The sequence below is a fragment of the Arvicanthis niloticus genome, chromosome 6 (assembly GCF_011762505.2).
Source record: "Arvicanthis niloticus isolate mArvNil1 chromosome 6, mArvNil1.pat.X, whole genome shotgun sequence".
Classification (NCBI taxonomy): domain Eukaryota; kingdom Metazoa; phylum Chordata; class Mammalia; order Rodentia; family Muridae; genus Arvicanthis; species Arvicanthis niloticus.
Window position 1 is genome coordinate 1,395,534 of NC_047663.1, and position 16,205 is coordinate 1,411,738.

General features: G+C 46.2%; 1 protein-coding gene across 11 annotated transcripts; it reads left to right on the plus strand.

The window, feature by feature from the left end:
* The first annotated feature begins 1,212 nt into the window (after window positions 1–1,212).
* On the plus strand, window positions 1,213–11,272 carry LOC117709909 (secreted and transmembrane protein 1b-like). Of its 11 annotated transcripts, XM_076935289.1 has the most exons (5): window positions 1,213–1,304; window positions 8,372–8,562; window positions 8,801–9,109; window positions 9,661–9,793; window positions 10,329–11,272. In XM_076935289.1, coding segments are annotated over exons 2-5 (540 nt in total). In that variant the 5' UTR covers window positions 1,213–1,304; window positions 8,372–8,465; the 3' UTR covers window positions 10,330–11,272. The 11 variants fall into 11 exon arrangements, with proteins under 11 accessions (XP_076791404.1, XP_034360217.1, XP_076791405.1 ...); XM_034504326.2 differs by having other exon boundaries at window positions 9,661–11,272; XM_076935290.1 differs by having other exon boundaries at window positions 8,957–9,109; window positions 9,661–11,272.
* Window positions 11,273–16,205: the final 4,933 nt, after the last annotated feature.

A 16,205-nucleotide genomic window follows, 5' to 3' on the forward strand; every position in this document is an offset into this window, starting at 1 on the left:
GTTCTCTCTCTCTCTCTCTCTCTCTATCTCAATCTCTCACTCTCTCTCGTGTGTGTGTGTGTGTGTGTGTGTGTGTGAGAGAGAGAGAGAGAGGTCAGACAGACAGACAGACAGAGACAGAGAAACAGAGACAGTGAGCAATTAAAAATAGAATAATAGAATTAAGCCACAGAGGGCAACAGGAACTAGACACCCAGCACTCCTAAATTCTCAGCAGATCCTGCTGAAGAAATTGAGAGTGACCTTGGAGCATAAGTCTCTGAAAACTCTATGGATGGGACAGGAGTTGTCACAACTCCTGGCAGTGGAGGCTCCGACCACAGTTTGTGAAGAAGGTGCCTCCTGGTGGAGTTCAGCAGGACACAAGCAGCTGTGTCTGCCAATGAGACACAGCAGGACTGCACTGCATACACACCGGGTGGGTTAGACTCTCCAGAAGGCTAAGCAGGCATCACCTGCAGACTCTGACACTATAGCTGGGACTGTCACTGGGAAAGACCTGTAATGTTCTTGTCTCAGCCTTGTAGTTTCAAAACAAATAATCTAGTTTCACTTTCACATTTTCACTGAGACATGAAAGACATTTTGATGGGTGGGGTGAGCCACTGGGAACCTTCAACTGCCCTTTAAGATTCCTTACCACAGGACATTCTTGCCAAACAATACCAAGGACCCCTACCTCTGGTCTGGTCGCCAAAGCCTTGCCAAGGGGGATACAACAATCATGGATCACGGTTATTTGACCCTCTCTCTAACATGTGTTGGCACTAGGGTTATCTGTGAACCCCATGAGTGTGGAACCCATGGACTGTGTCCAGTGTGGGCACTAGGCTCCTGCCTGCCTTAGCTCAATTCCAACGTTCCCGCCTTTCCCTGTGTGATTGCCCAGAGTAGTCTAGCCTGTGATGTCCCATGCGGGGAAACAAGTTCCCCTAAATGAGCAGCCCCTGACCCCTGAATCAAACATTGACGCCCCAATCAGGACTTTTCTAGGGAAAGCCTAGACTTCCTTCCTGTGTTCCTAAGACAAGCAGCTAAAAGCTGCTTCCAATTAAAATGTTTTAATGAAGGAGTCACTTAGAAACTCGTCACTGTTGTGTGGATTCAGAACAGTTCCTGCAAATGACACTGTTTCCCAGTTTGTTTTCTTCCTGGATTAATACTGTCCAGTCCATTGGGTATAAAAGTGGGAGGTTCTTGGACCGCCTCCTCCCAGCTACGCCCTCAGGTCAGGATGAGCTCAGTGAGGCTTCGCCAGAGTTCACTGCCAGAGGAGCAGGTAAGAAGCTGGAGCACACATACAGGTGAGGACTCAAGGGGATGAGACACCCAGAGTATTGGGGCTCTAAAGCCTGTGGGGTAAAACCCTCAGGCAGGGTGTCCCTGGCTGCAGCCTCTCTGGGACCCTCTCTTCACTGGATGTCTCTGTCTCAAAGATTTGTCCAGAGTAAAGGTGAGGCTGAGGTAGTGTCCAGGCATCCTGGACATCAGGAGCAGAGTAAATCTGTCTCTCCAGGTGCCTCACACTAAGCTCCAGGAGGAGCAGAGGCAGCAGCTGGGTTCTTTGGCGTGTACTGGTGGGAAGAAGAGAATAGAGCACTCTTTCTTGTCATCTGCTGTGGGTATGGAAGCCAGGGCATGCAGTTGCCCAGGCCTACAGGAGAGGGACTTGGTGTGCACAGGCGAGCTGTGGTTGACATGTGTAAACTTCGGAGGTTGGTCACTCAGAGACTCGGGAATCTGTGTTACGCTTGGTCAGGGACCCTGTGGATCCTGTTGTTTGGGTGTCAGTGTAAGTAGAAGCCAACTTCTGGCTGTGGAGTTGAAAGTTCTTCTTGTGACTCTCTATTCCAAAATTCTTGAGGCTCCACACATGCAACTTCCAGCTCAACACTGAGCTGAAGGCCACTGTGCTGTATGAGATGGGGCGCAGAGGGGATCAGATCTGCTTCTAACTCCTTTGTGGCTCTGCACTCACACTCGGTAGACATGGGTCATGTTGTCAGATCCAGCAGGAGAGAGTCAGCGAGGCATCAGCTGCAAAGGCATCGGGAAGGGAATGTCAGACAGGTGACGTACCGTTGCTATGTAACCCGAGTCCTGAAACCGAGCTCCAACTCTGGGGGTCCCAAGACGTGGGTTCTGCTGGCACCCCTAAGAAAGCAAATAAAAATACAGGAAAGGAACTTAACCAATTCAGTCTTTGGGCAAAAATGACAACAAAGTCTGTCAACCCGTCTGTAAGGTCCTAACACAAGCTCTGGGCTTAAATAAAGGATGGGAAGGGTCTACATCATTAAGAAGTCCTGGTTACAGTGAAGTCTGGTTGGTCACAGTTCTGATTGAGTAGGGTGCTGCCAAGAAGTCCTTGTTGAGGGATAATGGGGTTCCCAAGAGGTGACTCCTCCTGCTGGGGTGACTGTGTTAAGGGATCTGTGAGAATGTTATTCTGACACCCTGGGTCACTGTAAATTAAGAACAACGACTAGAGACTTTTCATGCATTTTGGGGGATCTCTACACGACTCTGTGAATGCCGACAGATGCTTCAGAGGCTTCTGTCTTTGTTTCTTCAGCCATGAGGAGTTCAGGGAGGTTAGACAGATGCTCCTTGAGCAACTGCCATACCTACATGCAGAGCTAAGCATGAACTGGAGCAGAAGGGACCCAGCTGCAAACAAGGTGGACACAGGCTCATGCTGCCTCTGGTCATTCTGCTAACTTAGGTAAAGAGGTCTTGTTATAGCTGGAAGAACTCCAGAGGTTCCCAGGGCCCGAGAGCCAAGATGGCCGGAATCTGGGACCATAGACAAAACAGAGGCCTGAAAGAGGAACAATCCCAACTTCTCTCTGTTGCTGGTCTCACCCTCACCAGGGTGACACACAACCCACGTCTGCTGGAAGAAGGCTGAGAACTCTCATATTAGGATGCGGTGTGGAGCAGTTTAGGACTCTAGAGAAGACCCAGAGCCACATCAGCTGTGGAGAATCAAACTTCACGTTTGTCTCCTTCTACTATGTGGTTCCCGAGGAGCAAACTCAGACCATCAGATTTGGCATCTGCTTGGCAGATGGCCCTTTCTTTCCTTGATATTTTCTGGTGCCTGCTCTTCCAGAGTGCTGGGATTAAAGCCAAGTGCAACTACACCCGGAAAAAGACATTAAAAATGTGTGTCGTAGGACTGTGTGTGGGCGTGGATAAGTGTGCAGGTGTGCGCATGTGTATGTATGTGTACACAAATATGGAGGTCAGAGAACAACTCTGTGGAGTCTGTTTTCTCTTTAGGTCATTACAAGGTTTCTGGAGATGGATCCCTGGCAGTCATAGCTTTGAGGTAAATGTCTTTACCTCACCAGCCCTTTAAAAACATTTTAAACATGAAAGAATTTCAGGAAAAGAATAAGACATGTGCCAGAATCACATGCCACCCGATAAGGGGTGAGAGGTCAAGAGGGAGAAAGTCCCCTCTCAAAGGAAAATCACACTTTATTGTATTTAAAATAGGTATGAATGGGATTTTGGTGTGTTTTGAGGGTATTGCCTTCAAAGACTCATTAAGAAATTTAAATGCTGGGTGAGACTAGAGGACTAGCTCAGAGGTTAAGAGCACTTACAGATACAGGTTCAGTTCCCAGTACACCCATGACTGCTCTCAACTGTCCGTAACTCCAGTTCCAAGGGATTTTCTCTTCTCCTTTCTTTTCTGACCTCTGAGGACACCAGGCGTGCGTGTAGTGCGCATACATGCAGGCGAAACATTAATATACCGAAAAAATAAATAAACAAGTCATTTTTTAACTAAAGGGTGTTGTGGCACATGACTTTACTCCTAGACCTCAGGAGGCAGAGGCAGGTGGATCTCTGTGAGTTCAACAGCCTGGGCTACAGAGTGAGTTCCAGGATAGCCAGGGCTACACAGAGAAACCCTGTCTTGGAAAACAGACAAACAAAAATTTAAATGAGACTGCAATGATGTTTCTGAGGGACACTAGACAAGGAAATCCTAGATCGCAGGTTTAGGAAACCATTGTTGTAAACGGCAGGCAATGAATAGTCTTGTGTGTTTGAGTCCTAGAACATATCAGGTAGTTATACACAAGGACATATTTAGCTCAGGCCTTGAGGATGTTCACTGCTATTTTAACTTATTGATTGATTGATTGATTGATCGATCGATCGATCGGAGGCAGAGTCTCCCTGTGTAGCCCTGGCTGACTTAGACCTTGTTATGTAAACCAAACTGTCTTTAAACTCACAGAGATCTGCCAACTTCTGTATCCCAGCTATTGGGATTAAAACTATATACCGCCACAGCTGGTTATTTTAACATTTTTACTTGAAAATATTTTATGTAAAGGAATATTGTCTCTGTATAAGTTATCTTTCAAAAAAAACAAACAAATGTTAACTGTGTTGGAATTCTCCAGCCTCCTTTTCTTTCCCAAGTCCCCATGATTTCCCTGACTTTCTACTCTTTCTCAGAAAGGGAAATACAGGGTGCTGGAGCAAACACGGCCACAGGCCAGACAGGAGGCACTTGGCCTGGTCTGCTATGTGTGCCAGCTCTCAGAATCCAGAGGGCCTGATCACTGACATCTATATGTCATGATCCAGGGTACCACTCTCTGTGTTGAGCTGGGGCTAGGCTCTCAGGTGGCCAGGGCTGATCTTGTCACTGACAGGGAACAAACGGCAGAATACGCACACTGGCGGATGATGGGGGGGTGGGAACGACACAGGCTTCGTAGATCCCAGAGGATCCATCTGACTTGGTGAAAAGGGAATATCCACTTGTGATTCTCAGTCTGAAGTTCCAAAATACCCAAAAAAGAAAGATATAGACTATGATGCTTCCTCGATGTTCTGGTGAAGACAAGACTCCTCTGTATGAAGGGAGTCCAGGATTCATGGATTGACATGTTTCTCCTACCCTCTTGACTGGGCTGCTTCCAAATTCGTTTCTAACTGGGTCGCTAGGAGAGGCAAAGTTAGGCTACTAGAGAGAAAGAGGGGATAGCCATCCTAGTCCAGGACCAGCTTTGAGAACTGGGAGGTGTCCTGGGAGACAACTCGATGCTTGCCCTTTTCCCTGATAGCTAATCTCAGTCCACATGGCGTTTGTGTCCACAGAGCAAACCCAAGGGCACCTTAAAGTCTGGGCAAGCTGCCCAGCTTTAACTAGGTAGGCCAAGAACAAGAAGCTGGCCCCCATACCTTCAGTCCTTCTGGGGAGGGATCTTGGTCTACTGTAAGGTTTCACTATATTGTGGTTTTCACATAGTCACCTGACTGTGTGCCCGACCAGAACCATAGCGACCATACAAAGCAGTAGCACCACTCCAAGCAGAGGTACCTGAGAGTAAGAGAGAAGTGAGCATCGAACCATCTGGGGCTCCCACTGTGATGACCTCATGGCAAGCATGAGAAGGAATTGTGGATGATAAGTGTCTGAAGTCGGAGGATGGTCTTGGCTTTGGCTGATCAAGAACCCTGGAACCTCGACAGCACTGTTGATAAACAATGATTCCAGCTTCCTATGGTGGCCACCATGAGAGTGTCAGCTTCAGCTTTTTGGGAGAATTTGGGGTACCCTCAGGGCCAAGATGCCTTCTGATGTGAACGTTTTGTGGCATCTGGAGGGGATTTCTCAAGTGAGGAAACAACAGAGAAACAGGTTCAAATAGTGAGTCAGGTGAACCGGCTGTGGGGTAACTAGGACGTGGGGTGTAAAGTATGGTAGAATCTTTCAGAGGCTTCCTAAGAGCCAACAGGAAGACTCTTATAGGGAATGAAAGTCCTGTCACACTCAATGCTAGCTGAGAGCTTCCCGCCTCCCCCAGAGAGCTGAGTCCCCAAGGCTGAAGAACACCAGCCTCCCAGGACTGCTGGACCCACTGCCTCGAGGCCCAGCCTGTCTTTCACTTTCCACGGGTGTCCCCATCTTGACTTCAACTGTGGATTAGTGGGTATTATATAGACAGTCTCTTGGCTGAGGCTGCTAGCCTTCCATGTCACCTGAATCCAGATGAGGACCAAGACTGACCTCTGACTGGCCTAGCTCCAGCACAGGAGCATGGACTAGGCCTCCCATGGTGTAGTGACCAAACCTGCCTGAGGAGCTACCGTCCCAGACAGCAAAGCCATGCTCCATGCTCAAGTCCTCGAGGCTTCAGAGAGGCCAGACAGGGCCCCTTCTTACATCTCAGAGGGTCCAGACACACTTGTTTAAGTTTCTACTGTGTGCATAGCATGTATCAGGCCTGTGGAAAACACAGAGCTGATGACATCATCATGGATGCTCACCTCTGCTCTGTTATCCTCCAACATATTATGTACATGTATATGCGTACATGTATGTGTGCATATATGAGCATGCATGTGTATTGTTTAGGGTGGTGGAAGGTGGGGGGAGTTGGAAAACAGGCTATTCCATATTTACAGAAGAGGCAGTAAACTATAAGTAAGGTTGGGTCATACTGCTCTCTGGTGGATGAGGTCCCTAACAGAAAGCATCAGTGTTCTGCAGAGCCTTCTCTTTTATTGACAGTCCATGTCCCAGGGGTCTTGGAAAGGGTCTACATATACCACAGAGGCTGCACTAGTAAGAAGGCCGTGTAGGAGGGTGTAAATCCGTGCAGGGAACTACAGATTGAAGCTGTGAAGGATGGTGTGTTGGACCTGAAAGTCTCAACTCTGGGACACACAGTGCACAGAGACACAGAGCAAGATTGATGCAACCAGTAAGAAGAATCTTTATTCCAACGCGTCCGTGTCACTTCACTCTCGCAGGAGGAAGGAGTCCGAATTTTTGAAGCACACTCCTTTTATACTTTAGCACAGGCAGACTTTAGCAACAGCAAAACTTGTCTAAACCTAATTGGACACTTTGCTTAGCCTTTGAACTTACTGGCCACACTCACTCAGGCAATTGTTTCTGGTGGGCTATGTTTAGCCAGGGCTGTGAAGGACACGGCTGCTTACTAATCAGTACATTCTGTGGGTTTTCTCTGAATTTTTTTTTTTTTTCTTAACTCTTTCCCTGCTATCAGGACGACTTGACCAGCAGGGTGGTTTTGTCTCTAATCTGCCCTTTCTGCTCTGTTCCCTTGGTTGTTATGGCGAGAGTTTGTCAGGGTGGTCTCACAGCTACAAGATGCAGCTTGCATGTGTAGGGACCTGGAGTTGCCTCTTTCATAAGACAGAGTCAGCTGGGTTGACTCTGAGGCATTGGAGAAATTGTTTACCTACTAAAAACTGCACACAGTATGGTACACAGAAGAAATACAACAACTTGTTCCTTCAAAGCGTGTAGTACAAAAGTAATATGCAATCAGGCAAGTGTCTGGCTTGGGCTTGCGCAAGAAGGCGGTGGGCAGGCTGCTTGGCTGGAAGGTGGGTGCGGGTTTGACAGTGCCTCACCTTTTCCAGCAAGAATTACTGTGGTGGCTAATCTTGGTTGTCAACTTGACTACATCTGGAGTCAACTAAAACACAGCTGCTGGGCACTCCCGTGTGGGCTTTTCTTGACCTCAGATTATCTGAAGCAAGAAGAATCACCCTAAATGAGAGTGGCACCTTCTGGTGGCCAGATCACAGGAATGGAGGAAGGAAGCTTTGGTTTTTACCTGCTTGCCTTCACACTCACTGGAAAGTTCATCTACCCTGCTACTGCCGTTCCTCACCAACATTAGAACTTCTTCAGGATCTGAACACAGACTGAAGACAAGCAGCAATCCTCCATGCCTTCAGCACCAGACTGGGATTGTTGGTGGACTGAACGAACTCCCAGATTCTTGGTCCCTCCGGTATGAGACAACCATCGCAGGACTATACAGATCACATTCTCAAAGCTACGGTGCTCAGAATGAGGGTGGTCGAACAAGTGAATGAGGATAGGCAGGGTGGGTGTGAGAACAGCAGAGAGAGCCAGGCAGTTCTGAGAGGCAGGCAGTGAGCACTGAACAGAGGCCCCTCAGTGTACAGTAGAGAGATAGTTCACAGGTCACATGCCAATAGGACGAAATTGTAACATGACCCTGTTCCGGTACAAAGTACAACTCGGGCAGTTTGCTTGGTTTTCGGTAAAGCTTGGAGAAAAAAAGTGTGCAAGCAGCCAGTTCAGGGTGCCTGTCTCCTGGCTGCCATTTGCTCGTTGCCATACGTCAGCCAGCCCCCCACGCCTTACCATGTGAGGACAGGAGGAGGGGGTTCACAGGTGGCTGAGGGCCCTGCATAGGTTCAGGAATATGGGAAGGGGGGTGGGCAGGAGGATACTGGGCTACAAAGTTCTTCTCAGACTGGTGCTATTTTTGTGGGTGTCTGAAGCTGTTTTGGGAACTTCTGATCCCTTCTTTGCCCTTCCTCGATATAGTGTTCAGAAAGACAAAAAACAAACAAAATAACAAAAACAACAAAAGACGCCGAACAGAACAATTGTCTCCCTAGGACCATCCTAGGAATGAGCCATGCTGGCCTACGCTGTAACATCATCCTCTGGCCTGTTTCTCAGAACGCTCTGGGCCCTCCTTCTACTGGCTGCCTCCCTGGATGCCTATAATACTAGTAAGTCTGGGTTTTACTAGCCTCATGGTGGGTGGGTCAAACCAAGTGCGGGCCCAGGTGGTGATCTTGACTTCACAGACCTAATGTGGTGGAAACTGTTGAAGGAGCTTGAGTTGAGCCATGTACCTCTGAGAGTATCTGATGACGGAACAGTAATAGTGCCTGGGGTCAGTGTCAGGGCATTAGTAGGGGTATCAAAGACCTAGGCTGCAGCATAAAGAGTGTATTCTCTACACAGTCTGGGACAACTGCAGTTGCACTGAGCGTGAGATGTCTGTATACAGAGGCAACCGTATGGTGATGGCCTGTAACATCTCCAACACCTTCAAAGAAGTCACCATTAATTTGACTGCCTGTGGAAAGACTAGAACCATCTTCAATCAAATGCCTCCAGGAAACTACTCTAAGGAGTCATGGCAGCTTCAGATTCAAGGAGGCCAGGCCCAGCTGGTGATCACGAATGCTCAGGACATCCATGCGGGGGAGTACTCTTGGATGCTGCGTGGAAGACAGAGAAATTACACAGACTTCATCCTGAATGTTATTGGTAAGTTGTATGCTAGGGAGTGAGTGGGCGAGCGAGGGAAGGAGCAGAGAGGAACCTCTCACAGGTGAGTTCTGGACTCCATCTGCTTCCACATGCAAACAAAGACCCTGTGTGTCTAAACCTACTGGCCTCCCCACTCTTCCCTTCCCTTGTAGTCCCTCTAGGTTCCACTCCCTCTGGTCCCTCACACCAGTTCAATCCAACACAGTCATATGAGCCTGTAGGAGATGGAGTAACATCAGAGTTCCTTCTGGTCTAACCTGGGGGTACATCATAACTGCTGTCCCCAAACCTGATCAGTTGTCTCTGGTAGAACCCCAAGACCAGGAAGAAGTTAAGGCTGGAAATTGTTCATATTCTCCAATTTCTTTCACAGTTCCCCCTCTCAGGCCACATAGCCACTCTTCCTGGAGCCCCACCCACAGCTCCCCCAACCTCCTGTACAGCCCTTCCCCACTTCCATAGGAGTCCATGGTGGGAGCATCGAGGGGTGGGAGGGGTACTAGAGCAAACTCTATACAAGGTAATTCTCATTCACACCTCTGTTCCAGGTCTAGCAACCAAAAAGCAGGAACCAACGAGCTTGCAGGTCCACGATGAGTCCCCAACTACAGTGAGGACAGAAGTTATCTTTGTCATCATCACTATCATCATCATCATCACAGGAATCAGTGCATTTGCTTGGTACAAGCACCGCCATTCCCTGGAGCTCCACAAATACAAATTCCAAGCGACTGGTCCGAGTCATGGGTCTCCTGGTAGCCCCTACCTGACACTGCCCTAAAGTCTTCCAATTCCTGCCCCAAAAGATACTTAAGAGGCCTTACTTATTAGCTCCAAACAACAAGCTACAGAGAAACTCAGCTGGCTATGGCTCACAATCCAAGCCCTGACTTGGGACAAGCTCACAGGAACTCTCTGTCCCCAAGCCTTAATTTTGACCTTAGGACACCCAGAGGTCAGAATGGGGGTCTGAGTTGACTGAGCCCCTCCTGTACTCAAAACGTAGACTCTGTTGGGACTAAAGGGACATCAGAGCATTTCAGAGTATCCCAAGTGTGTGTGGTGTATCTGCTTTTTGTGTGAGCTGTCTGTGCTGTTGTATCTGTGCCTCGCACAGGCCCAAGCCAGGATCTCAGGCACCTTCTCCCTCTCCTCTTCCCTTCCTTCCACATTCTTTTTACTTTCTTCTTCCCTCTCTGACTCCCTCTTTCTCCAGATGCGGATGCTCTGACTGAGCCTTATGACTGGAACCTGAGGGGAACCCCCTGCAGAATAAATTCCTATTCTTGGAGGACCCAGAGCAAGGCCAACACTGTAGATTTGGAGCCTCTGGAGCCCCCATTACCCTGCAAACATTCATGGACCTATCACCACCCACCGGCTACAACAAAGGACCTTGTCTGTATTTGCTAGACATAGTAACCCGTGTCCCATATCTGGGGAGAAGCACCGGATCCGATCATGTCCTGTGCAGAGACAGGGACGTCTGCTCACCAGGGACAGACCTAAGTGGTGGCCTCTATCTGTCTCTCAGTAACACCCTTTCCCCCTGTGATCGCTAGTTGCTTACTCTGCTCCTCGACTTTTTTCCAAAATTCTAAGTAGCACGGTCCTTGGCTCTCAGGGTTTATCGCCGCTGCCTTTTAAAGGGGGGCTGAGCTCGTTCCTGCTAAACTCACTCCACTTCGCTATGGTCTCCGGTGCCAACAGGGGCTTATGGGAGATTCTGTACCAGCTTTGCTCCAGGCACATTCTAACGCACACCAATAGCTGGTTTCACGGGTCCACGGCGGTATGCGAGAATTAGAGGTCCAAAATGATGCATCACCGCACTTCTACCACAAGAGGGTGGTGTGGGCCTGTCTGCAGGGAAACCTCAGGGACAAGGAGCCCGTTGAGGGGGCAGAAGCTTGCTTGCTTTTCTAGTGGGCACTGCTTTTCTAGGGAGGGCAGCTGGGCCCTCAAACTCCCCGTGAACCTCTTTATAGACCCTCTCCCTGACTCCCTACTTACCTCCACCCTCACCTGCTGTTCCTCTTGGGCCCATTTATCTTCTTTATTGTAATATTATCTTGAGTAATTTTGTCTTATATACACTACAATTCACTCTTCAGTAAAATACTTCATGACGCAAATTGCTAAATAAACAGAGTAAATCAACGATTCTATAAAGCCATACATCTGCTAGGATATACACGAGTTATTGAGAAACATAAAAATCCACCAAACAGGGCTGAAGAGATGGGTCAGGGATTAAGGGTACTTGGTGCCCCTGCAGAGGACCTCAGTTTGGTTCCCACCATCAGATGGTGCTCACAACCACCTATAACTCCAGTTCCAGGGTGTGCAACACCTTTTCTGACCTCCACGGGCTCCTGCGTGCATGTGGTGCAAATTCATACAATCAAGTGTGCACACATAAAAGCCGGGCGGTGGTGGTGTATGCCTTTAATCCCAGCACTTGGGAGGCAGAGGCAGGCGGATTTCTGAGTTTGAGGCCAGCCTGGTCTACAAAGTGAGTTCCAGGATAGCCAGGGCTACACAGAGAAACCCTGTCTCGAAAAACCAAAAAAAAAAAAAAAAAAAAAAAGTGTGCACACATAAATTATATATATATATATATATATTTGTATTATATTATATTATATATGTGGTATATATACTGGTATATATATATATATATATCTCGGATGCTGCCCTGAATTGCCCAGGCACCCTCGATCCTTTCTGGGTCTTTCCCCTCCACTCCAGCCACAGGGCCCCATAAGGTTCTTATGTCATGCCCTTGTGATCTGCCCCTCCCTAATACTTTGATCCCTGTTTCTTGCTGGCTTTTGAACTTTCTCCAGCAGACCCTTCCTCCATGTGCCCTGTGTCCATGTGATCAGGTATCTCGGGTCCCCTTTTTGTAATGCTTCTTTGAGAGTACTCAGCTTATAATCCTGAATGGCTTGTGTAGAAATAATAATTTCCTCTTAAAGCCATATAATAATACCTCTTTGTTCTGCATAAAGCAGTCCAACAGCCCGATCATGTTGTAGAACTATTTCAACTAATGACTCTACCTGTTGATAAATCTGAGCCCACTTTCCTGGTATGCCAGTTGGCATTATGGGTAGCCATTTTGTCCTCTATGAGAGGAAGTTTTCTTTTGACTTGGCATTTCAGCCTTTTAGGGGGAAAGGGATGTTGTGTTCAATTTTCTAACTACTTCCAGCTGAAACTAGGCTGTCATTGTCAGGACCCAGAAAGGCTGAATGGCTAGTCAAAGGCTGGGCAATGGGCAACTCATTAGAAGCATGTGGCTAGCTGACTCAGCTGAAGAGACATGGAGCCATCACGTCAGCTGGACGGGTTCATATCAGTGTTCAGCAAGTCCAGGGCTCAGCAGTTTGCAGTTGCAGCTGATGCCTGAGTGGTGTCTGTCCGCCAAGTGGAAATCTGTGGAGACAAATATAGACAAGAACACAAGTTAAAAATTGGGAACTTAAAAGGAAAATCTTACATTTGGAACTTTCAAGCCCATAGTCCAAGTAGGTGGGGAAGGGATGGAGTCCCAGGACCTGGGAAAAGAGAAATCCCACTCTCAGGAACAGACCGGTGGGGAACTGTACATATCTGGAAACCATTGGCCTGACATGTATATGACAGGGGCAGTCAAGTCTTATGACTTCTTTGACCCCCTAAGATAACATGAATTTTTTAGTTTACAAAAGAGATTTTAAAAGTTTGGGGTTTTTTTGGTTTTTTGTTTTGTTTTGTTTTGTTTTGTTTTTCCGAGACAGGGTTTCTCTGTGTAGCCCTGGCTGTCCTGGAACACACTCTGTAGACCAGGCTGGCCTTGAACTCAGAACGCCTGCCTCTGCCTCCCAAATGCTAGGATTAAAGGCGTGCGCCACCACTGCCCGGCAAAAGTTTTAAATATATTAAAATTAATCTGCACTGAAGTTCACATTGTAAAACAGCTGAAATAGAATCTTAGTATAATATTAGCATAGAGGCAAGGGGGGAAAATCTAAAACATTTTTCATTATTTATATACCTGTAGTCAGGGCTGGAGATGGCTCAGCGGTTAAGAGCACTGGCTGCTCTTCCAGAGGTCCTGAGTTCAATTCCCAGCAACCACATGGTGGCTCACAACCATCTGTAATGGGATCTGGCGCCCTCTTCTGGTGTGTCTGAAGACAGCCACAGTGTACTCATATGCATAAAGTAAATAAATCTTATTTAAAATATATATATATACTTGTAGGCATAATTATTAATAATTCTTAAATTATTTTATACCATCAGAACTTGCATTTATACATCTTAAATCATTTACTGAGGCCCTGAGAACCTTTAAGCCTTTTTAAAAAAAAAAAACTAATTATTTACCAGAGACATGAGTAGTTATTATTGAGAACAGTCATTGCCAAGTAAATCTGTTTATCCTTTAATATGAAGCCTATTAGCAAGGCAAACCTGTCTGTCTGCCTTTTCTTAACAAGAGATCGAGTAGTTTAACTAACTAATGCACTGACTAATTAACAAGGCGGCTGCAGCCTTGGGGGAAAGCGCTGGTTGCCTGCTGTTGCCAAGCTGACAAAGCTACAGTTAGCCTAGCTAGTCGACACCATCAGAGATCTGAGAAGGATAAATTATAGCAGGAAGTATAATCCAAATGGCTTATGTCTCAATTAAAATGACAGAGACCAGTCCATTACCTAGACAGTCATCCCAGGCTCCTGTGGTTTCCATGGTGCTGGGGGCAGAGGTACCAGGGCAGCATCAGTCTTTTTCAGCCTGTAGGCTCAGATGATGAGCAGCTTTTCTGTGGAGAAGGAATATCAGGGGACTGACCTTTCCTTGTCTAAGCAAAGCAGAGCAATCAACTCTCCAGTGTCCTGCTTGTCCGCAGTTTGTGCTGGGTCCTGGCAGCAAGTGAGACATTGGGGACATCTTGCCCAGTGTTTAGTGTCACCACAATCCAGGTGGAGTCAGCATAATTGTTATGCCTCACTATCTTCTCAGAGACTTTGAGGTCACTGCTAGAAGCTGAGGGTCTCTGTCACAGTAAACATCTTAAACTCCGTATTCAGCAGGTCTCTGACAAGGACCATTAGCTAGTAAGTAACAAACTTTGTTTATATTTTTAGTTACTTGCTTCAGGCTACACCTTGAAAGCATGTACAGGAGGCTAAATAAAGTTTTTCCTGTAATTAGTTACAGTAGCAGTTGGCAGGGAAATAAGCACAGTTCTGAACCTATTACAGATTAGTCATCTTTAACAGTTTAATAAAAATAACAATTTCCAAATTGAAACTTTTTTTTTATTAATACGGTCCATAGGGAGATTAGCAACTTTGTTTTCCTGGTCCTTATATGGCAAACCATTAGAAAATATTAACAGTTTCTTGTTTGACTCAGTTTACCACAATAGCTATAGCTTAACAAAACCAAGGAGGTTAGATATATATTCTTAACTCAGTCTCCGTTAGCCTGAGCAGACCTGAGGTAAGGAGAGACCCTTCACCAGACTGTTTAGATTATTATCTTGCCAGTGTCTATGGCCCTAATTTTAGGCTTTTGTTTAATTATTTATCAAGATAAAAATATTAATAAAGATATAATAAAGTATATTATAAAATTAAAATGTCCTAAACTCTTACACGTTTAAAGATGTTCCTAAAAAATATCCAGTTTTTTTCTCACTTAAATTTTTTGTAAAATTCAAAAATTTTCTTCTTAAAGCAATTTAAAATCTGAGCTGGGTGGTAGTGGTGCAGGCCTTGAATCCCAGCACTTGGGAGACAGAGGCAGGCAGATCTCTGTGAGTTTGAGGCCAGCCTGATCTACAGAGGGAGTTCCAGGGCTACATTGTGAAATTTGTCACAAAGAAAAAAAAAAAGCTTAAAGTCCATCAACTGTGTGTTCCTGCAATATCAAGATGAAGTACCTTTTTTGTTTCAAAAGAGAAGACACAAGTCGCAACCACAATCTGTGAGGCAAAAAACAAGCTCCAAGAGTGCAAACAATTCAATATCTCTAAAACCAATACCACCCAGGTAACTCGTGTCAAAAGCTTGGCTGCCAGAAAGATATGCTTTTTGTATGAATGCATGGCAGAGCAGCTTTCATACCTCTGAAACAAACATTGTTTTTAAATCCTGTCTTTTATAAACCTTGTTTTTAAAACAAGACATAAATTATTTTATAAAGAGCCATCCCAATTCAAAAGTATCTTTGGAGACCTGTAGTCTTTTTGGTCAGTCCATACCACATAGTTGCCCTTAATCAAGACGACAGTAAAAGCCGGGCGGTGGTGGCGCACGCCTTTAATCCCTCCTCTGGGAGGCAGAGGCAGGTGGATTTCTGAGTTCGAGGCCAGCCTGGTCTACAGAGTGAGTTCCAGGACAGCCAGGGCTACACAGAGTTAACCCTGTCTCGAAAAACAAAACAAACCAAACAAACAAAGATGGCAGTGAAGCCATAGCAAAGATGGCTACTAGCCACATGGCTGCCTAAGAAGGCAGGACATCTTGCTTATAGGCCAAAATGGAATCACACCACATGGTTCCTTTAAAACTACCTGTGCATAGAGTTTCAATTACAAACCCCATGCTATGAGTTTTAAGCTAACATTTTGTTATGGATATTATAATTTCTTTTTTTTAGCCCTAGAAAATTTATGTAATAATTTTAGGCAATTAAATGAAACCAATAATCTCTTTAGCTGTTTTTCTTTCTTCTCTTTTCTTCCTGTCTCTTGACTCCAGGTATAGACTTTAAAAGCGTGTCTGAGTCTGGGAAAGGGAGGGCCACAGCCTAATTTTAGAAACAGTTTTCTAATAAATTAGAACAGCATAAAACAATGTTTTTGTTATCTATACACACGTGTTGTTTGAATCCCTTTTTACACTAGATCCAGTGTCCAGAAAGCCCAGAGATAAGTTCTGAGTTCCTGACCATCACTGGCTATGATAGTAACAGCTAAACTATGACCAAAAAAAAAAAAAAAAAAAAAAACACAGAACACAGTAAACCCACATGTGCCCTTCCCCCAGGCCTGAGAAGGCCTGCAAGTCTTTTACCACAATAGATCAAGCAATTG